We start from the raw sequence: 21,274 nt of genomic DNA, 5'->3' as shown, positions 1-21,274 counted from the left end.
GGGAGAAAGGCTCCAGAGAAAAAACCAAAGGTGGAGGGAGCAGGAGAAATAGGAAAAATAATCAGGAGGATGGTGAGAGGGAATAACAGCAGACAGCAGGATGGACAGGAAGCTGGAAGAGAAAGTGAGAAGGAAGAGAAAGGGAGAAGCCAGAGAGGCTCTAAAAGGAGGATGAAGGGCAGATCGTGATGTAGAACGAAAATGAGAACTTGGAAAGTGACATAAAGAGTCCATCTGGTCAGGAATACTTCTCAGTAGTCAAGGTCAGATTCCCCATCAGTTTATTCAGGTCAGATGAGAAGAAAAGCGAAGTGGGAGAGTTCTTTTTCCTGAGTAAAGAAGGAGCAAAGAAGGAAATAAACACAGGGGACCATGCTCTCTCTTCCTCCTCTGGAAGATCTCTCTGCTCATGGAGTGGAGCAGCTCTTGGCACTGGGAGCTAAAACTTCAGTGAACACAGATCCTCCCTATGCATCTCTCCTCCCTCTCACACTGACATCCAGTGGAATACAGTGGGATATCTCTGGAGTACACCTGCCTTTGAGAAGGGTCTGTCTCTTTTCTGTTTGAACTTGGTTGCTGTACAGAAACAACACTTCACTGCAGACCCTCACTACAGGTTGGTGCACGCTCCATTAGCATTTCCCAACTCTTGGAAGGTATCACTGCCATTATTGCCATCAACTTACATGCACTTTGACAACTCTTGCACTACCAAAATGAAATTTATGACCTAAACGAAATATAAAGAAAAAGGAAAGAAACCCCATCCTCACAAATCAGCAACTAATAACCACAAACCACAGGAATCCCCCAAAAGGAACGCTGTCTTCCTGTGTCTGGTCACACATTGCCATCTACTGGCTCCCACTCGGCGCTCCGAGTGCTTGGCTGCTCTGGAATGAGAAAAGGGCTGTGAGCAGCCTGGGGTTTATGGCTCTGAATCAACCAGCTCTCACTCACCTCCTCCTCAGTGACTCCATAGTCCCTGAAGGATGATTTTGGGTCACCCCAAAGAGAGCAAGCCCTGGCACAGGGCAGGTACTGTGCCCAGGCCTGAGTAAGGCATTTAATGCCAGGGAAAGCCATAAAAAGGGGTCATGTGCCTCGGGAGACACACCTGGGATATGGAGAGGGCTGGGCAGGACAAACACCCTCCTGCTGCACCCTCCTGGGGCTTCCTGAGCTCAGCAGGTCACAGCAGCCACCCGTGTGACACGGAAACGCACGGCTGGCATCTGCTCGTGCCAAAAAAGCACCAGCCCTGCAGAGCTCTGCCTCAAACCCAGCCCTCACTGCACTCAATCCCACCAGAGGCTCACCAGGCCACAGCAGCTGCTTCAAGGCTCGTGTGGTGACACCACGGAGAGCTGTGGGAATGCTGGTGACACAGAAAGCACGGGAATTACACTCACACACGTTTACAGGTGGTGTCACCCTTTGCACCCGAACCCACTGGCAAATCCCAGCAGCACATGGACAGTTTTGATAACCAGGGGTAAAGGCCAAGTGTGACTGGCAGCAACGTAAAATTGCCTTCTATTTTCCCATTTCCCGGATTTGCCTGTGTAGGCTCTGGAGTTCCAGGAATCAGCTGTGGGAAGAACAACGCACAGCCACGTCAAAACCACCTCTGCCTTCCAGCCTGGAAAACTAAATCAGCCCAAACACCACGTTTATTTGCAGTTTCGCTTTCGGCCGAAGAAATTTCAACTAAAAGGAGAAGTTATTGCAATACTGGAATGACCTCTACTGCAGCATGGAACAATTTTAGCAGGATGATCACCCAAAAACCCCACAGGTATAGAATGTTTGCATTTTTTTTTCTCATAAAGGGAAAAACAGGAGCTGTTTTCCAAAAGCTGGCAGCATTTCAACTGACTAGAGACTTATTGAAGAGAGAAGCTGTAAATCCAGTTCCTGCCCTCCCCTTTACAAAATCACACAGAGCTATACTTAAATCATAAAACAATAAAGGAATATGCAGCTAATATGACCTTACCCAACCCTGGGGGAAAAAAATAAAGGTCCTTACATACCTCAACAGATACAAGTATCAAAGTAATCCTATCAGAAAAGTTGTCTCATGACCTGGGACTCAGGCTGGTACCGGAAACAAAGGGCTGACAGGAATTATAACCATCAACACATGCAATAAATAGCAGGGCTTGCGCAATTCTGGCTTTTCCAGAAAGCAGCAAAGTGCTTTATTTTTCTTGTGTGTGAGCACACAGGCCCAGCCCTGCCTGCTAGTAAAAAAGGCCTTCATCTGTGGGAGAAAGTTGGAATAATCTGTTTTTCTTCTCTGCTTTTCAACACAACTTCTTGCAAAACAGTTTAATGCTTTTTTTTTTTTCCCTGATGTCAGGGAAAGAGCTCGTGGAACAGCTGTATTAGACTGCCCACAGATAAAATCTATTCCACAAGAACTACAAAGGAACTTATCAACCCACAAGTAATTTACCTGTTTGTCAAAGATATAAAAAGAACCAACAAGTGGAAAACAATTTCTATGAACCAACACAGTATTTCACAGCCTGTGCCAAGGCAATCGAGCCCTCGGTACTCACCTGCCAGTCCCAACGCTGCACAGGCCCAGGCAAGGACACGGAATTTGGGATCTGGATTGAAAAGGAACAGGCTTGCCTTGCCACTTGTTCCATGCTAACACAGATGTCATATGGAAATACAGAGTATACAGGGCGTAATACAGATGAATAGGGGAAAACCAAGCCGCTGGACACAGAATAATCCAGGGCTGTGGCTGTCTCGGGATTTGTAAAGGGAGGGAAAAAAAGACAAGTAATAAAAAGGAGAAGTTTTAAGATCGGTTTAGACCGTGGGCCAGGGAAAGATTAGGTTATTTCCCAAGGTGCAACGAACTGCAGCTACTTAAAGCAAACCACCAAATATTTTAAAACAATCAATTTAAGATCATCATCAGGTCAACTTCTGAGCTCATAATGCGCCGCTCACCAAAGCGTTTTACTCCTCAAAGCGTTCATTTGGGGGTAACAACGAAATTATTTAATTATTTCGCCTGACAGCTGAGCCCGCGAACTTGTGATCCCAGCTCTGGCGATCCCGGCTCTGAATACACGTCCAGATGGTCCCGGAAACCCGGGACAGACCTGTGGCTATTCCTTCGGAGTCGTTCACAGTAATAAATAATTTAACACCTTTTTTTTTTCCCCCAATTGATTTTAAAATAAAAGCTCCACTTCCGGCCCCGCGGTGCCCTCAGCGCCTCCCGCCTCAGGACCGCCCGTCCCGCCCCAGCTCCGCCCTCAGCGCTTCCCGCCGCTCCCGGAGCAGTTACCGGGAGAGAGGAGCCGCCGGAGCCCTCGGCAGCCGCCGGAGCCCCGCTCCCGGCAGGTGAGGAGGCGGCCGGGCTGGGCCGGGCCGGGCCGGGCGGATGTGAGGGGAAGGAAGGGGGCGGGATGGATCAGCGGGATGTCGCCTGCAATTCCCGTGGATCCCAGTTCGGTCCGGAGATGCCGGCTGGGGAGGTGGCACCGAGCCTGCCCCGGGGGCCGAGTCCCGGGTTCTTAGGGCTCCGCGTTGTTCTCCTGCCTCTGGAAGTGAGGATAATGGCGCTCGCCGCAGGGGAGGATGAGGTGAGGTCGCGGCCGGTTTGACTCCAGCAGCAGGGCAGCGGCTGCCTTAGAGCTGAGGGGAAAATCTACAGAAAAGTTCTTTCTCCTGGCCAAAACACTCTGTTAAGTAGAAACACATTTAGCATTTAGGGGAAAGAATGTTCAGTGTGTTCAGCCTTTAAGGCAGGACTGAGCAGCCATGCGGGGATGCCTGAGGTGATCAGGGATCTGAAGCGGGGTCTGTGGGAGAGGCCGGGATCCAGGTTCATCAGTGGGTGCTGCCCGAGCAATGGGTGGCTGTTCTTTCTTAATTAATGTAGCCATTTGTAAAAGTCACTAATGTAGCTGAAGTCACGTGGCACAGAAGTGTCTCTGTGGGCTGAACTGTAAACAAAGTGAAAGTGCTCGGTTGGTTTTCCCCTTCACCAAAGATGACGTCCTGTAACATCCCCTTTCTGGTGCAAAACAAGGAAGGGCAGAGCCGGACACGGGGACATTCCCTCCTGGCTCTCAGAGCTGCTTCCATCATCCCAGGGGTGGGGAATCTACGAGGAGGAGGGATTGGTAATGGTTCCACCACAGCTTGTCTCACAGATGGCACAGAAAGGAATAACCTGATATCAGTGTGTCTGTATTCCTGCCAAAAGCACAGATGATATTGCCTAGCTTGTTTTAAAGTGAGCCCTGCTGGAAATTCTGTGTTTCACTCGTCAGCTGTGCTGTTGCAGCCTACTTCAGTAACCAAGCTGAGGTTGCTGAGCTGCTGTGTCAGAGCTGTGGCTGGTTTTGTGCTAAAGGTGCAAAGGAAAGGGTTCTGAGGTTTAGCACAGAAAGCAATGCACTGATGCACCACCATTCACTGTGCTTGGTGTTTGTGTGCAGTGTGTAAAGAACACATGGCAACTTCACCGACACCAAACACGATCATCTCTTAACTGCAGTGATGATTCACCTGCTCATAAAGCTGTGAATGGAGCTGGTGAGCTCCAGACCTGTGTGAGACAGTAAGATCCATCCTCTTACTGCAGTGTGGATGTAGAAACATCTGCACTGTGCCATAACAGTTAAATGGCTGCTCACATGTTTCTCTGGTGAGTAACTGAAAACTCATTTGCTGGTTTCTACTTTCAAATAGCAAGACTTTTCATGACTTGGATTTAGTGCAGGAAGACGGTGGCCTTGCATTTAGAGAACCAGGTGCCTTTTCTGAGCAATCTCAGGTTTTATTAGGATGCACTGCAGTCGCTCAGGCTTTGGAACAGAATTTATTTTGTAAGTATTGGTCTCTGTGCTGCATGTGAAGAGCTTAAAAAACAACACAAAACTACCAAACCCAAGGAAAGCCTTTTCTTTAGCACTTCTGCAGCAGCAGAGAGCTGGGATTTTCCAGACAATGGGGAAATAGCTAGAGGTGGTGACAATTCCTCTTTTAGGTCTTGTGGATAGTCCAGCTTTTGCATTCACTTTTGATGCCATCACAGGAGTCAGTTCTAAACACATTTCCCGTGCAAGAGGTCAGTTCAGACCCAAGAGCCAAAGGAGTGCCTTCTGCATGTTTGAATTGCCGCTGCCTACAGACAGACTGTTGGTAAAAGTAATTTGACACCTTCCAGTCACAGGACACACCGAGAGCAGAGCACACAGGCCCAGCCAATACTGCATAACTCCATTTTAAGCACATCAAGTCAATCTTACTGCTGAGTGACATATTTCTTGCCAAGATAAACCTGCCTGGGGATCCTCGCGGAGAGCTTGTTGGCAGCAATGGTCAGTCGTGGCTTCTGAGCTCCCACTCCTGTGTTTCCATCAGATTTGTTGTCTGGAAGTTCTGTAGGGTCAGTGTGGGGCAGCACAGGGAGTATTTCAGTGCCCACTGAAACCAATTTGTTTGGTTCCGCAGTGATCCCGTGCCGTGATACCACCGCCGCCCTGCTCTGGGGACTCTTTCCACCATGACCTCCTTCGAGGAAGCCGAAACAGAGGAGACAGTGACGTGCCTCCACCTGACCTTCTACCACCCTGGGCAGGAGGAGAAGATGATGTTCCGCTGCCTGAACTTCCGCAAGCGCGAGCAGGTGAGGGCGGACGACGCGGCCAAGTTCGGCCGCGACTCCAGCGTGTGCCGCTACAGCCTGCTGGACACGCGCGTCTCCCGCATCCAGTTCTCCCTGCACTTCTACAGGAAGCTCCACACCTCGGAGTGCGGCTTTGAGATCAAGAACCTGAGCAAGAAAACAAAGCTGACTGTCAACCAGACAGAGCTGGGCCACTTGAACAAAATCGACCTGCCCTGGAAGTGCATCATCTGCTTTGGGGACTACCAGATCCTTGCAGAGGTTCAGGAAGGGGAGTCCGTGGATTATTTTGAGACTCACTTGCACTTGGCTGAAGCACCCATCTTACAGGAAAGGTGCCTGCCATGCCTGCCGTCCCTGCAGCCTATACCTGAGAATGGCATTTCTCCTTCCTTATTTCTTCCCCAAGGCAAAAGCCCCACAGAGATTGATGAAAATGAGCTGTGCTAGCGGGGAGGAGGAGGCTGGATCAGGTTCCAGCGTGGACAGCTCTTACCTCAGTCCAGTGTTCTTGGTGGTGCTTACTGACTGCTGCACGTCGGTCTTCTTTACTTGGTGTTTCCAGCACAGGCATTCCAGAGCACTGTTCCACAGAAATGGATTCCTGCCACTGCCTCCACTGAGGCCTGAGGACTCTCTGGTGCCCAGAAAGGTGTGGGAGAGAGGGTGGCACTCAAATCCATGGCAGCAGGGTCAATCCCAGAACCCTGCCTAAGTGCCTTGATGGGATATTTAACAGGCATTAATACAGAGCATGCACAGCAGGGTTTTGATCCCAGACAAGGGGTGGCACAACATCTTGTTGCATGTTATACTTTGTGCTTTGCTTTGTGCACCAAATTCCAAACAGGATTTGCAAGCCTAGGTTGTAACTTCACAGATTTTGCAACTTCGAAACACTTTGCCCCTTTAAGTTTATGTTTTTATTAGCTTCAAAGCAAGGTTTGTTTTTTATTTTTACTTATTTAATTAACACATATATTTTTGCAAGTTTAACTTTTTGCAAGTTAATACTTTTGCTTGTCATGTAGACAAATATGTAGCATCAATGATCATGGTCTATAAAAATCCACATTAATTTTGTAATAAAAGCATTTTGTTCCCTAGTAAGGATTTGCAGGAATTTTTGGAAAATAAAATTATTTCCAGGACCATCCAGATAAGAGACTGTCACTATTCTGGGATTGCTCCAAGGTAAGAATTTACTTACTTTCAGGAAGTTTTCTACCTCTACCCCTCTACCCAAATCCCTCTAATAATTTTCTTGTCTTTTAAGTATTTCTCAGGTTGTTTTACTCAAGTTTCTCTTTGTCAGCTTTTCATTGGCATTTGGCATTTTTATTTTGTCACGTGTATTAGTTTGCTTGAAAGACGCACTGGGAAGAATAGGAGTTACCCATTTTATCATCCCTAATTATTACAATGCATTTCAGCATTAATCATTCCAAGAAAACCATAATTATTACTGAGGGGAGGAACAGCTGAGATTAAGGCAACCAACCACAAGCGTGAGAAAGCCTTAGGAGAGGCAATGAAACTCAAACACAGCCTTATGCAGGATTTGTCTATTCATTTCCTCCTTGACAAAATTACTTTGTTGCCATGTTTTCCACTCTTGGAACGAGGCTGTGGTTTCCAAACAGTGACTTGCACAGCTCTATTCACCTGAGGTAAGAATCAGCCATGTAAAATGTACATTAAAAAATGAATTGCCTCCTATCACTACATTGATTCGACCAGCACAAGTTAATTTACACATGGAAGGTTGTTTTACTTTTGAAGTGGGAGGGTACAGCTGCTCCTTTCCAACAGAAGGGCTCCGTGCTCCAAATTCCTCAGGTCTTCTGTTACTGCAGCTTGTTTAGAGCTTCCCTTCCAAAGCAACAGGTCCCCAAAAGGGACACTGTGGGATTCAGCAGGGCTCTGACACGGCTGCCACAAACCCAGCAACAGATACAACACTGCCAAGGGTAAGATTTGCTGAGAATTTTAATGACTTCTAAATTTGTACAGATATGCATTTTACAGTACCCTTGAATTGTTTCACATGAGCTGTTTATAGAATCTCTCGATTTCTCACATACCCACAAATATGGAGCATCACTTCGAAGTCACTCGGCGTGGTGCACTGAGCACTGCAAATGTTGTCATTAACCATGGCTGCAGAACATGCCCATCACAGAAAAAGCTGGAGTCAGCCTCCTTTTTCCTAAGTGCTTGTTCATCCCAAGGGCAGGACTGTCAGCTAATTGACTTCCTCAAGGCATGGTCAGGACAAGGTCACCTCACATTCTCTGGCCAGGAAAAGCAGTGACCAGGGCAGGGGAGGTGACAGTTTCAGCAGGTAAAAAACATGTTATTTACATGTTGAGGAAGTTCCTTCCTTCCTTCCCACAGTAATATATTATACAAAGAAATACCCAGGAGAAGTCACACAGCAGTAGCTTAGGCCAAACCCAAAATATACATTTGATGTGTACAGATCTTTAAAGCTCATTACAAGTATTGCAAATATAAATAATGGCAGTAAAATATTCTCAGTGACATAGCTACAACTGAAATGAAGAGATGGAATGTTACCAACAGGATTTATCTGTTCTCTCAGGTTATATTTAATCCCAGTGTGCAGCATTTTTCTTCCTTGTCCACACTGCAATGACCCAAATATTCCAAATAGTTTCAGGTGATCTAAACCAGCAACACAACTTTCACCAACAAATTCAGTTCTGATGGTGACAGCACAGGCTCATTACTTATCACAACATGTTCCTTTTACTCCAAAACAGAGTTAAACCCTGTCACCCTTTTTCCATGGAAAAATGAGACAGCTACACAAAATAATGGCAGAGTAGAATGGCTTTACCTTGAAACTTTGGGAAAGCTTGAGATCTGCAAGTATTTTGCAGGTTCTCTTTTGTTAAAAAGTAAGGGGCAGACCACACAGCCCAGGACAGCAGTGGTGCAGTCACTGAACACCTCCTTGGATTTCAGCCCCTATTAGCAGGATTACCAATCCACTTTAGAGGCACAGGAAAGGCAGAGCACTTTAACACACTGTTAAAACATGAATTCTCCTTTCTCTTCAAAATGTAGATATAGAAGTTCAGTCTTGAGGTTCTTGTCCTTCCCTCCCCCACTTTGTCACTGAATGTTGCTTTTCCGTAACTGTTCTGGTCCAGTGGAATTACAAACTTTCACAACTGAAGAACTTTAAGGGCCATGTAGCAACAAATGTTGGTCTGTTCAGGGGGGCTGGGAAAACAAGACTTTGGTCCTCCCAGTTCTCCACTGGTTAAAATTCCCATTTTATTGACACATAGAGAATCTGTATTTTTTATTTTATTTTTGTTTTTCTATCTAGCACACGCTTACTAAGTCTGGCATATTAAACAAGGCAATATCTTACCTAACCTGCTGAGTTTTACTATGTTCATTAAGATTAACCCTGCTTAGCATAAAGTAATTAAAAAAATAAAAGTAAATGGAAAAAGGACAACATGAGACTAGGAAAACTTTAACCCAGACAGGGGAAAATCTGCAGTTTGCCATGTGTCAGATTTGTTTTGCAGCTCTTAGTTTTGCACCGTCTAAACAGCTGAAGAGCAAGTCAAAAAGCACAGACCAGAAATAAAAATATTTTAAAATTATTTCTCTATCTTCAAGTATTAAATAAATTATACAAGACTGTTTCTGAGATAAATATTAGGCCAATGATGAATTTTAAACCAAAATCAATAGAAACATTATCCGGAAAAAAAGGCAAGTTAAAATATAGATAAGTCAAGCTATGAAGCTTCAATTAGTGCAGATAATTGTATATTAAATCCAGATACCCAGAAATATACACAATAGAATCACCCCGGTTTTCACAAAAGTGGAGAAGGTAGCCGATAAAATTGCACTTAGTTCTGAGTTCCCTCGGGCAGCGAGTCCCTCCCGCTCCTGGCGCGTGAGAGAAAGGGCAGCGGGTTCCGAAAGAGCAGGTTCCACGAGCGTTCCACCTGCCCTGGCAGCCCTTGGGAGCAGGCAGGGCCGTGCAGGAGCGGCCACTGTGTGTCCTGGCGGTCACTACCTGTCCTGGCGCTCGGGCTCCGCCAGCCGCGCGTCCGAGCCCGACAGCTCCAGCACGGGGTTGACGAAGCCGGCGTACTCGGAGTTGCCGTTGTCGTCCATCCCGGCGCTCACAAAGTCATTCTCCCACTCCAGCCCGTTGGAGTCGTCGGAGGCCGAGGCTGGGTGGCTGCCTGCCCTCCTGCTGTTGAATTTCAGCGCTGCCCGCAGGATGTCCTCCTCCGTCTTGGAGCGCTCCCGCACCGGGATCATCCTGTTCATGCCTGGCATGGAGCACACACAGGTGAGAAATGCAGCCTTGCATCTAACTCTCGTGTTTCTGCTAGGAGAAACTAGGCTAGCGTTTGGACAGACACTAGATTCACTAGATCCACGAGAGCTCTTCAGTTTGTCTGGAAACGGATATTTAATTCCACACAAAACAAGGCAAAATACGGTTCTGGAAAGATTTTACTGATTTTGTCAGTAATTCACAAGACATTCTCATGGAAGAAAAACATCACCTACAGATTGGCTAAAAGAAACAAACCCTTGCTTATTTTTGGTGAGCCTTTCACTCAGCATTTTGGATAAAAGCTTTTGCAGGTTTAGTAAATAAAAGAAAGTATTGGCAACAATGAGGAAATACAGAAAACACCTGTAACAGCAGCAATGAGGATAGCTGGGATACTCCTTGGAATGCAGATCCAAGTTCCCAGTGAGTGTTACAGTCCAAGTAGTAAGGGTTTTCCCCAAAATATTTAAGTCAGACTCCTGACCAACTTCCACATTTCAAAAGGAAGAATAAGCTCTTCCTTCTGCTCCTGGCTCACGAGAGGGCAGCATTTCTTCACCATTACTTTTGTCAGGAGTTCACTAGTCAGTAAATGCAGGGGAAATGAATTCATTTGATTACTGGAGTGTCCAAACAAATGAATTCAGTATTAGGGCTATCTCCACACTTATCAAAATAAGGAATTTTCTCAGTAAAAATGATTTACAGTTTAACTATTACAAACTTGTCAGAAATTCCATCAGAAATAATGTTCCCTTTTGAGAACAACAAATTTACAACTAACATAGCTTAAACTGTCAACATCTTTAACTTTTGAGTTCAGGATGAAGCTGAAATGCAGGATAAATACCTTCTTCATCCTCCCACTCTAAATCCAAGGAGGTGCTGTCATCGTTCCCACTCACTGATTTGGTTTTGGTCATCAAGTCACAACTGCTCTCCGTGTTGGGTGTCAGCACTGTGGCATCAGATGAAAGTCCTATTAAAAAAAAACAAAACAACAACAACCCATAATGTATTTTTAATTCTTAAATGTACTTGAATTTCAGGTTCAACATGCAAAAGTAAAATTTTAAATTGGGCTTTGTGGCCATTTAAAACTCAGGAATGCTGGAAAAGGCACTTCATCAGTTTAAAGAGTAATCAGTGGCTTATTAATTATCAATATCACTGAGATATTGTCTAATTAGAACTGGAAAGGAATTTAATAAGCTGTAAGCTAATCTTGTATGAAGACTTGTAAAACAAAGCAAAACCCAAATCAAGCCTCTCCTCCCCAAAAAACTAAACTACTCACAGTATTTCATGAAACACAGCCATCAGTCGTCCACCTTAGTGGTTGTCACATACTGTCACCAAAACTTACAGATAAAAGCTTATCAAATTGTTTTCCTCTAAACTGTTAGTGAAATTTTTTAAGTACAGGCAGCCAAATTCCCTCTTGCACTTCATTAGGAAAAAATTAGGCATTAATATGGCTCTAATTACTTTGCCAAGGGATAATTAGAAAAAGCTATAAACACACATCTGCATCTTCAATACAGGGTCTGGTTTCACAAGAAATGTTCACCACCATCTTTTATCTATCAGATAAAGAAATCACCAGATTTTTTAATTACAGAAAAATGTACACACATTTCTATTTGTGTGTGTAAACATAAAACTAGAAATAATCTGTGTTTATCTAGGAAAAGCAGCAGCACTCTGTGCCCCTCAGAGTCCCTTAACATTTAAAGATGTGCTTAAGGAAAGGCAGACTTACTACTGCTTCGGAAAGCTTCATACTGGAATTTTGTATTCCTGAGGAAAGGATCCAGATCCTCTTCTGCCACAGAGCTGCAAGAACAATGCACGATTTTTTCAGCTTTAGAAACCTCCAAGGGTGCCATCAAAAATATGTAAATCCACATGCCCCCAGCTCTGTGCTACAAAGCACATACACCCTGAACTACATTCTTTATAGAATCATCTGCAGAATGCCTTTCTATTCCTTTTCATCACCTTCTCTCCCAGTCTGTGCTCCTGCTCAATTTTCATTAGTATTTTCAGTTAAAAATTAATTAATTAATTCAAAACAACTCTTCCCCTCTCTTCATCACTTTAGATAAAATCCCCTTAATTTTCAATTCATTTTTTAGGTAATGAATTCAAACTCTGCTTCTGCACTCCTTTGTTTTTAAAATCTGGCCAGCTCTTACTCAGTTTTTACAGCTCCTATTCTAACTGTGCTTCCATAGCAAAATTCCTCCTTGTCTTCCATGCATGAGTTCTTTCTAAAATCAAATACCATTTACCACTGTAAATTTATTCACTTTTTTTTTTAAGCTTGTTTTTCCCACCACCACCACTGACGAGATAAGGTGGGAATGAAGAGACTTAAACTATAAATAAACACATAAAATATTTAATAAATAAATACAATTAGGAATAATAATGAAGAAAGAGGCAAACTCTATAAAGCACTTAAATAATGTATTTCTATTGGGTTTTTAGAGCAGGGTCCTGAATAATAAAAATATTTTTATTAGCTGCAATTTTATATATAAACACTTTTTGGAAATTAACCACTGGATTTTGTGGGTGTGTAAATATCTCTTGGCAGCTGGCTGTAGCACTGTATGCAGCAGCCTAATAACTCCAGCAATAACCACAATGAAGCCAAAATAGCCCCTGACTTTCCAGATGAGGAACAGGAGTACGAGCAGTCAAGACTCTCAGTTACCATGAATAAAATCTGGTCTCTTACCTCTGGAACTCTCCATTATTAACAGCATGTGCCCTCTGCGTTATCCTGTGCTGCCTACGTTGCTATCAAGAAAAGCGAATGGTTGAAAAAGCTGAATACTCAAAACAGAGCTCTCAACACTTAATCCTACTTTATGCACCCCCCAAAAAAACCCCATCAGTTTTTAGAAACGTGGACACCACCTCAGTCATGACTGCACCTGTCTTGTCTCCTGTCTCCTAAAGTATTTTCCATGCACAACTAACCTGGGTGATGTTGGATTTCTTTTGCTCCGTGCCCAGGAACAGCCACCCTGCCATTTAAAAGATAAATATTTCCTACAAATCCTTTTATCCCTGTGCAAAGCAGTAGTGCCATCTCCTCTGGCTGTCTCCATCAGCACTAAGTGCTTCATCTATATTAATAACAGCTTTGCTGCCTTGCAGGGCCAAAAGTATTAATAACTCTGCTAATGTCAACTTCCTCTGAGAATTGCTCTTTGCTTCGGGTGTGGGGAGGTAACTGCACTGGATCTGGAGTTCTTCAATCCCAAGATGATGATGGTGGGTTTGTTTCCTGGCACACTTTGCATCTTGGGTATTTCAATAGTAGTAATTGCAGGCAGAAATGAGTAAGTGGGGAGTGAAGAGAAAAAAAAAGCAGAAGTAGAAATATCACATCGTGGTGGTTAGAGGTGAAAAGATTCAAGAACACAGAGAGGAACAGACAGAAATTTGGCACAACACAGTCAACAAATCTGTCAAAATCAATTACTGACACATGCAACGATTTTCTTTTAGGATTCCTATACCCACATAACACCCAATTTAGATTATCTCCCCATTCTGCCAGGTCACATCCCAATATCCAGGACTGCCAGTTCCAGGACATATTAAAATTCCCCACTGTTACAGACCCTGACATTTAGTAGGGCAACATCAGCAAGCCAAATGAGCTTTAAAAGAGGCCATACTTCCAAGGAAAAAGCCATTTTCCCATTTGTGCCCACAAACAGCAGGGAGATGAGTGATGCATTCAAAAATAGCTTCCAGTTTATCTAGAAGGGCTAAGTGCTTGATGCATATCTGGACAAAAATGCTTCCTTAAAATCCTTATAATCCTTCTGGGTTTTGAGGAGGGTGTTTGAGCAGGAGATAAGTGGTACTAATTTTGCATGAAGAGGAAATTAAAATCTCTATAATCCATTCTATCTTAGGTCCTGACTAAAAGAAGTGCATATTAAAAATACTGAAAGACAAGAAAAAAAACATTTCTTGCACAGAACTTCTACAAAAAACAGTTAATGCCCTTTAAAAAAAAATCTACTTTTTCTGGCTTTCTATAGATTAAAAGTGGAAAGAAAAAAAAGCAGGCAAAAAGGTCACATAGAATTAACCCTCCCACACCAAATGGCAAGGGGAGAGAAAGGAATGTGAAATGAGAGCTATACTTAGTGACACAAAAATTAGATGAAGACTCCAAAGCAGGGTCAACACAAACCACAAAGACAAGGAACAACACAGTGCACAAATATATAAAGTACATTTTACAAAAGTCTAAATGATGTCACAACGTGTGCTTCATTTCAGGGGTGTTTTTTTACCCAAAACCCATCACAGATCATTTTACATTTCAGATCAGTAACTTCTACATATTATTTAAGAAGAGTGTGAATCTAATTATAGATTAAAATGATAACTTGTTCAAAATCTATACTCGGCGACAGAAGCTGTTCCAAACAATTATGGTGATTTTCAGCTGTGCCAAGCAGCTGTACTTTCACATCTTGTCCTTCTTTCTCTACTTCACAAGCCAAAGCCATCTCCTCCTTGTCAGGTCTCCTGAGATGGGAAGGATATCAGGGATGTCTGCATACATGGGAACAGGACAGAGGCTCTCATATATATTGGGGTCTTTTTCCCCTCACCTCCAAGAGCTTTTTCTGCTTTGCTGCCCTGGCTGCTTCACGTTGTGCAGCATATAAAGCCTCCTCTTCTAGTCTTAACTTCTCCTCTTGTAAGGCTAACTGTATATGAACAAAACAGTAATGGTTAACAAAAGCAGAACCTATCTATCTTCCTATTAATAAAGCCATAAGTGCAAGGAAACAAAAGAAAAGCAGCTAGAAAATCAAAATAAAACAAAATCGACTGCAGCTAAAGCATTAACTGAATTTAACAGCTTCCCTCCCCACAACCAGACAGCCCAAGAAATTTAGGTAACTACTGAATAAACATTTACTGTTAGCGAATTGCTGTAATGCTTTTTCTATTTTATCATGAACTGCACAGTGAAAGATTTAAAGATTTTCAGCTCCATAGTTCATTGGCACTTTAAAGTTCATTCAGGTTCTACATTGTATTCCACATCATATTCCATTAACTGCTGCGAAACTAAAACAGAGTAATAAATTATGTGGGTTTTTTTCCTTAAAATAGTTGTGAAGAAAATTCAGCACAAGGGAAGTTGAATCAGGAATATTCTCCATTTGGTCTTGCACTAAAAAAAGGCTCAAATTTAAGAGATCCTGTCAGAGACCCATCCTATTCATTTCATTTTTCAGCTAAGAGGCTATTGAAAAGAAGGAATTGGTGCATCTTGTAGACTAAAAAAAGCTGACTGATGAACAAAACCCAATTGTTCCATGTGAGTGGAGTCTCCTGGTGTCCATGGCTGTCCCTGACATTTTTGGAAGAAAAGCTATTTATACTGTGACTGTAACCACTTACCTCTGACTGAAGCTTCAGATCCACAACCCTCTGCTTTTCAGCAATGGAGTCGTAGTGTCTGTCTCTCAGGTCTGCAATTTCTTCCTCAGTCAGAGGCCTGGAAGCACAGGAGAAACACAAAAAAGCTCCATCTATAATTCATGCATGGCAACCCTCATTTGCACTTTAACTTATCTGTGTGGTCTTTCCTGACCAGTCCTCTAATGCAGATCCAACAGGCTGTGCTTGTGGCCTGTTCCTCCTGAAAGTTCCAGTTTGTTCAGGACAAGGCTGTCTCTCCCCACTCTCATAATATATATTATTTATATCTTTATAGAAAGTGTATTTTCACAACCATCTCTGCTAACAGAACTACTGGAGTAGAACCATTAGCATCAATGCAGTCCAAATCTCACTTTTTTTTTCCTTAGTTGCTTTTGTCCCTTGTTTTTCCCTTACTCCATTTTGTTTAATATCCAGAGTGGGACAGCAGAGGGAATGAGAGATCCTCAGTCTCAGAGTCTTACCTGTGACTGCTTCCTGGGCTTTCCCCCTGTTCAAAAAATAAAAACAGGAAATCTGATTTTTGTAATGACAGAGCACTTCCAAAACTTCCCTTAGCAAAGCAACCCAGGTCCATTTCTGTTCTCAGACTGAGAGCACTTGCAGAGTCTTATGCAAAAGTTACACCAGGAGCAAATTCTCCTCTAAGTCTTCCCAAACACACTTTTTCCCAGCACCTCTTCTTTCTTCCCAAAGTCCATAGTGCCCCTTTCCTTAATGGGTTATTTCCCATACTCCCCAAAACCAATCTTTTAGAACTTTATCCAAAGTCTTAAATTCATGTTCCTAGTGCAAGGAAAACTGAAAGTAAAAAAAGAAAAAAAAAAAAAAAACCAAAAAAAAAAAACCAAACCAAACCAAAACAAAAAAACAAAAAACAAAAACAAAAACCAAAAAAAAAAAAAAAAAAAAAAAAAAAAACACAACCATGTGATTTGAGTGTCCAACTCAGCTTAAAGTAGGAGGAGGATTCAGATGTTGGAACCATTGTAGGAAGGATTGTAGAAGCTGGTTTCACATGATGCCCCAGGTACTCACCTCATCACTTTCCACCAGGTTCTCAAACTGCAGAAAAGAGGAAATAAATAACTTTTATAATTCAGTATAACAAGTCGCTAAAGACATACAGCAAATATGATTACATATTTTATGTGTCTTGTAAAAACACTACTCCAATTCTAACAGTGGGACTCTAACCCTACTTTCAGAGGAATTTTCCTTTTAGAGTTGGACCTTTCTTCTCACCAATGTTTCTTGTCTGAAACATTACATTCTCCTAAAAGGAGAAGACTCCTAATTATAAAATAAGCATTCTAAGCAGCACATCCAGCAGAAGTTCAATTGTCACGTAAAAAAAAAAAAAAAGCAAATAGAAATTCTCTGTAATGTTTTCACTATAGTAATCTTAAATACAGTCAGTGCACCAGGCACAGAGGTCAGTACCTACGGCAAGACTCCTTATTGACCCAAAATTTGGGAGGAGAACAATGCCTCCTTTTCCCTGTCACATTTCTGTGGCAGGAACACTCTCTCACAACGGGAAGTTCTGCACCAAAACAGATTTCCCCTGCTGTACACATCTGACCCTTTCTCCATCGACAGCCCAAGCACTGGCTACAATAATTAATGTTATCCTCAGTAATGGGGGCAGTCTGGCTGGTCTAGGACTTCCAGAGGCCAGGAACACCCAGGGAAAGTAAACTAGGTTATTCCTGGTTAACCTTACGCTACCCTTGGCAAAAAGGAGTTTTATCTGGAGGCTGGGAAAGGACCTCTGTAGCCAACAAAGGAGACTACAGATGGAACAAACTAGCAGGGAACCCCAGCACCAATATGGGCTGGAATATCCCAGAATAATTTCAGTGTTCATCAACTGCAAAAAGTGTTAAAGGCATTGCTAGGATCCAGCTTTTCCTACTCTTTCTTAAATGGCTGAAAATTTAAAAAGTACTCACCTCTATAGTGAAGTGTTCTCCTGTCGAACACGTTCTAAAATACTTGGATCTGGAAAAATAAGTTTACAGTTAGACTACAGAAGACTCTTCAATACACAGCAGAAGGTAAATGAGCCTGAGAATGTAAAATAAAATTTAAAATATGTTAAATATAAAATAACAACAAACTCTTCATGTATTTAACACATTGACTTATTAACTGGAGCTCTCCATTGCTACTACAGCAAAGAGAGGTAAAAGCATGTAAACATCTTCTGTAGAACTGGGGAAAAAGCAAAAACCCTTGTGAGATGAAATAATTTTTCAGGATGCTGGACTTGACATTTACAGACTATTAGCATGTTCTGCAATCCCTCTAATTTTCCTGGAAAAAACATTGTTCCAGGCAATTTCTGAAAATGCTGTTGCTCACCATGGCACTTAACTCTTTCCTGGCATCTTGTACATCATCAGTGTTAAGCAATACATTTTATTTTAACAGCTTGGCACATCCTGGAGGCTGAGCCTCAGAGAAAAACATCCAATAAGAGGTCAAGGCAATACTTTTAAACTACAAAACAACACAAACAAACAAAAAACCCCAAACAAACAAAACAAAAAAACCCCACGCTCTAATTTTTGTACAGGGAATTGGTTTCTTGCTTAATTCTTTATGCAGAATTCTTCCTATTTTAGTGTAATTCTTTTACAGAGGACAGTTAGCCCTGTCCTCTACCAGACCCAACACAGTATTAAGTTCCCTGAATACATTTTTACCTAGCCAAGCAGGTTTGGCCACCGTCCAGAAGAACATTCTAATGTAAACACTCGTCAGTACAACATCCATTTCATCGAACTGTTTCAAAACCAGGGTTTCCAGTTGCAAGTGCTGACTGGTACAAGGAATAAACCCAGGGCCTCAGGGATTTCTACACTTGCACGAAAGATTGTTCAGCACTTGCAACCAACACTTACTCTGACAATAACAAAAGCAGCACACGAGCCAAAGCCTGAATTATTTTAACCGTGTCGTATTTCATCTCCATCTCATTTTTTTCTTTGGAAGCCAGTTTAGGGAACTGGCTACTTGTTGCACTACCCACTGGTTCCTTGTTGCACAACCTTTCCTGCCACTAAAGAACCGTTTCCAGAGAATCCACTGCTGTGCAACCAGAGAGGAAAGGCCACCTGAAATCATGCACTGCGTGACAAGGATAATTGGAACATGTGGCATGAACACTTAGAGCAATTTCACTGCTACCCTTCTCTGTAATTTGGTGTATAGGAGCCAACACCATTAAGAATCTCATTTAAGAACACTGTAACAGGAAATTGTTCCAGGGCTATCTACGCTGTTAACAAACGTGTAATTCCGGTTGGCAGCACCAGGCTTTAGGTAAATTGCTTCCAACTTCCCAGACACTCGAGCTGCAATCAGCTTAGCTGCAAGACCTGAACTAAATGCAAACTAAATGCAGTGCAAGCTCCCTAAGTGTACTCACAAACAGCCCAACAGCTGGAAAAGGAAAAGCTACTCTTTCAGATGCTTGCTGAACAGGGACTCAGTCCCAGAAAACCTAATTCTGGGCCAGAGTTTGAGCCCACAAATCCCAGAACTACGGAAGCTCGAGGGCATTAGGGACACAAACAGAAGACCCATCAGCTTCACCCCTATACAAAACTTCAAGTGAAGTATCAGCAACCTATGAAAATGTTTACACCTCTTATAATTTTTCTCTAAGCTCTACTTTTCCATTGTTTTCTAAGACTTGAGAATCCTTTTGGTTGGATAGCTCCTGGAGAAAACATTCAGCTGACAGGTCACAGGACTTATAGAGATGGTCAGATTAATCTTCCAAGATCTGATAAAGAGACTAACTTTTCATGCATTTATATACATAGTCCATCTACAAATATATATATATATGTATAGAGAACTATTCCAAGCAAAGGCAACTTACAATCTTGCAGGATATTAAAACACTTACTAAAAGCTCTATACTTAGCTGTTTAATTAGGAATTTATTTCTTACAGGCAAATATTGGAGCATCTAAAAATAATGAAGCTGGGGTGGGGGGAGGATCTGAGTGATTAAAATAATCATTAAGTTGATAAGCTACGTTTTCACATTATGGTGTTCCAGAAATAGCCAAATGTGGACAATGTGGTATCAATCTAACTTGCAAAGTTCGTAAGGACACATTTTGTAGTTTTGGTTTTAATACAATTCCCTGCTCAGTGGAAGGAGAATAACCTTTAACACTCCGGTACTGCTCTGTGAACTACCACCACACCACACCCGGAAAACAAATCTGACCTGAAACACAGGCCAGCAGTTCTCTGTACATTTTATATGCCTAAGACTTTCAGTGCAGGTTGTGCAACACCTGAACAATTAGACAGTACCACAGCAGGCAGTAAGATTTGCTGCTGGTAAGGACAGCCTGGTATTGGACTGACACGTGCAGGGATTGTCACTACCCAGCTAAAAAAAAGAGTATTGGCATGTGGAAGGAGACTCAGTAAAACACACACGTGCAGGAAGAGCCTTTCAAGTACTGCCTGGTGCTCTCAGAGCACAACAAACTGATACTTCAGTGCCAGCTGTCGAGGCATGGGAGGTGTTCTCATCCCCTCTGGTGGAGCACTAAAAATACAAGCAGGTATCCTCTACATGCACTGCCCTGGTTTTTCACCCCTGTCTCGGAGAAGCAGCTTGTCTGGAAGGCCTTTCAGAGGCTGAGACTCGCCTGCCAGAGCTGATGTGAAGTAAGAGGCCACGAGCTTGCATCATGTAAAATGCTCAGCACATCTGCTGAGAACGATTTCTATCCCAATACATCCAAAATAAGGGATATGTAGGTATGGTCAGGATATGGAAAAACCCCAAGCATTTCATGTTTGCCCAGTGCTTTTCCATGATCTGGTTGTGGCAGAAAGAAACAGGTTGTCACACGTTTCCAAGAGATAAGAATTCGTCTGAACCATTCTGCCATAGATATGAGTTCATCTGAACCATTCCGATTTATCCCAACAGCGTCTCAGCCTCTGAGTCACAGCGAAGACGAGATCACATTGCAGAAAACCGGGTGTTTTTCCATCTTTTGCACGGGCACGGCCGCCCGCACAGGTTTTGGCAACTGACCTGAAAACCCTCTCTGAGCATCTCCTGCCGGGAAAGCAGCGGCAGCGGCAGCGCCGGCGGGGCACGGAGCCGCCGACCCCGGGAGCGCATCAGCCCCGGCCGCAGGAACCGCACGGAGCCCGGCGGGACGCCGCGGATCCCGCAGGGACCGGCCCGCGGGCACCGGGCGCACCCACACCCCGCGTCCCCTCCCGGCCCCGGCCCCCCTCCGGCCCCACGGGGAAGGCGGAGCCGCCGGCCCCGGCAGCTCCCCGCCCCGGGGAGGGGAAAGGGACACGGCGGCTGCTGCTCACCCTCCGCCGCGCTGGATGCGGCCGGGATCCCTCCGGAAGAGCAGCCCGCAGCACCACTGCGCCCAGCAGTTCCCCATCGCATCCTGGTGGGAGCGGCTCCTCCTGCCTCCCGGCGGGCTCAGGCCGGGAGGGGCGGCCGCGGGCCCCCGGGAACAAAGGGCCGGCACAGCCTCATGGCTGCGCAGGGCGGGCGGCGCTCGCCACCAGCGCCGGCACCGCCCCTGGCTCCGGCATCATCGGCCACAGCAGCCCGCCCCTCGCCGGCACCGTCCCAGCCCGGCCGGATCCCGCCCCAAACCTGGCTCTGGGAGGCGGGATCATCCCGCGGCAGCCCGGGGGCTAAAAGGGGAGAGCGTGCCCGGGCTCCCGTGGGCAGGGTGAAAACGCAT

The 21,274-nt window shown here is 44.0% G+C and overlaps 3 protein-coding genes across 14 annotated transcripts in view; 1 reads left to right on the top strand and 2 right to left on the bottom strand.

Moving 5' to 3' along the window:
• The window catches only part of ALPK1 (alpha kinase 1), a 36,020-nt gene extending 32,652 nt beyond the window's left edge, over window positions 1-3,368 (bottom strand). For 3 of the 9 annotated variants that reach the window (XR_008840298.1, XM_056489346.1, XM_056489347.1), the window contains exon 1: window positions 2,040-2,123. The gene's annotated coding sequence lies outside the window, so the exon portion shown is untranslated. Of the gene's footprint in view, window positions 1-963; window positions 1,032-1,322; window positions 1,421-2,039; window positions 2,124-2,570; window positions 2,622-2,976; window positions 3,201-3,319 lie in introns of those variants that run through there. The other 6 variants (XM_056489352.1, XM_056489354.1, XM_056489353.1 and 3 more) reach the window with 6 other exon arrangements.
• On the top strand, window positions 1,594-7,558 carry TIFA (TRAF interacting protein with forkhead associated domain). 3 transcript variants are annotated; one of them, XM_056489358.1, is made up of 3 exons: window positions 1,594-1,801; window positions 3,216-3,375; window positions 5,497-7,558. In XM_056489358.1, the coding sequence occupies exon 3, from the start codon at window positions 5,549-5,551 to the stop codon at window positions 6,119-6,121; it is 573 nt and encodes a 190-aa protein (XP_056345333.1). In that variant the 5' UTR covers window positions 1,594-1,801; window positions 3,216-3,375; window positions 5,497-5,548; the 3' UTR covers window positions 6,122-7,558. The 3 variants fall into 3 exon arrangements, with proteins under 3 accessions (XP_056345333.1, XP_056345334.1, XP_056345335.1); XM_056489359.1 differs by lacking the exon at window positions 1,594-1,801 and having other exon boundaries at window positions 3,291-3,375; window positions 5,078-7,558; XM_056489360.1 differs by lacking the exon at window positions 1,594-1,801 and having other exon boundaries at window positions 3,293-3,617.
• An 84-nt stretch (window positions 7,559-7,642) lies between these two features.
• On the bottom strand, window positions 7,643-21,153 carry AP1AR (adaptor related protein complex 1 associated regulatory protein). 2 transcript variants are annotated; one of them, XM_056489356.1, is made up of 10 exons: window positions 20,886-21,150; window positions 17,468-17,516; window positions 16,551-16,577; window positions 15,977-16,002; window positions 15,471-15,567; window positions 14,669-14,767; window positions 12,763-12,824; window positions 11,779-11,852; window positions 10,867-10,995; window positions 7,643-10,005 (listed from the first exon to the last, which is right to left on the bottom strand). In XM_056489356.1, the coding sequence occupies exons 1-10, from the start codon at window positions 20,960-20,962 to the stop codon at window positions 9,740-9,742; spliced, it is 906 nt and encodes a 301-aa protein (XP_056345331.1). In that variant the 5' UTR covers window positions 20,963-21,150; the 3' UTR covers window positions 7,643-9,739. The 2 variants fall into 2 exon arrangements, with proteins under 2 accessions (XP_056345331.1, XP_056345332.1); XM_056489357.1 differs by lacking the exon at window positions 14,669-14,767 and having other exon boundaries at window positions 20,886-21,153.
• Between the last annotated feature and the right edge of the window lie 121 nt (window positions 21,154-21,274).

This window comes from Oenanthe melanoleuca, chromosome 4, assembly GCF_029582105.1.
Source record: "Oenanthe melanoleuca isolate GR-GAL-2019-014 chromosome 4, OMel1.0, whole genome shotgun sequence".
Taxonomy (NCBI): Eukaryota; Metazoa; Chordata; class Aves; order Passeriformes; family Muscicapidae; genus Oenanthe; species Oenanthe melanoleuca.
Note: the sequence above shows the minus strand (reverse complement) of the source record. Positions and strands in the feature narration are given on the sequence as shown.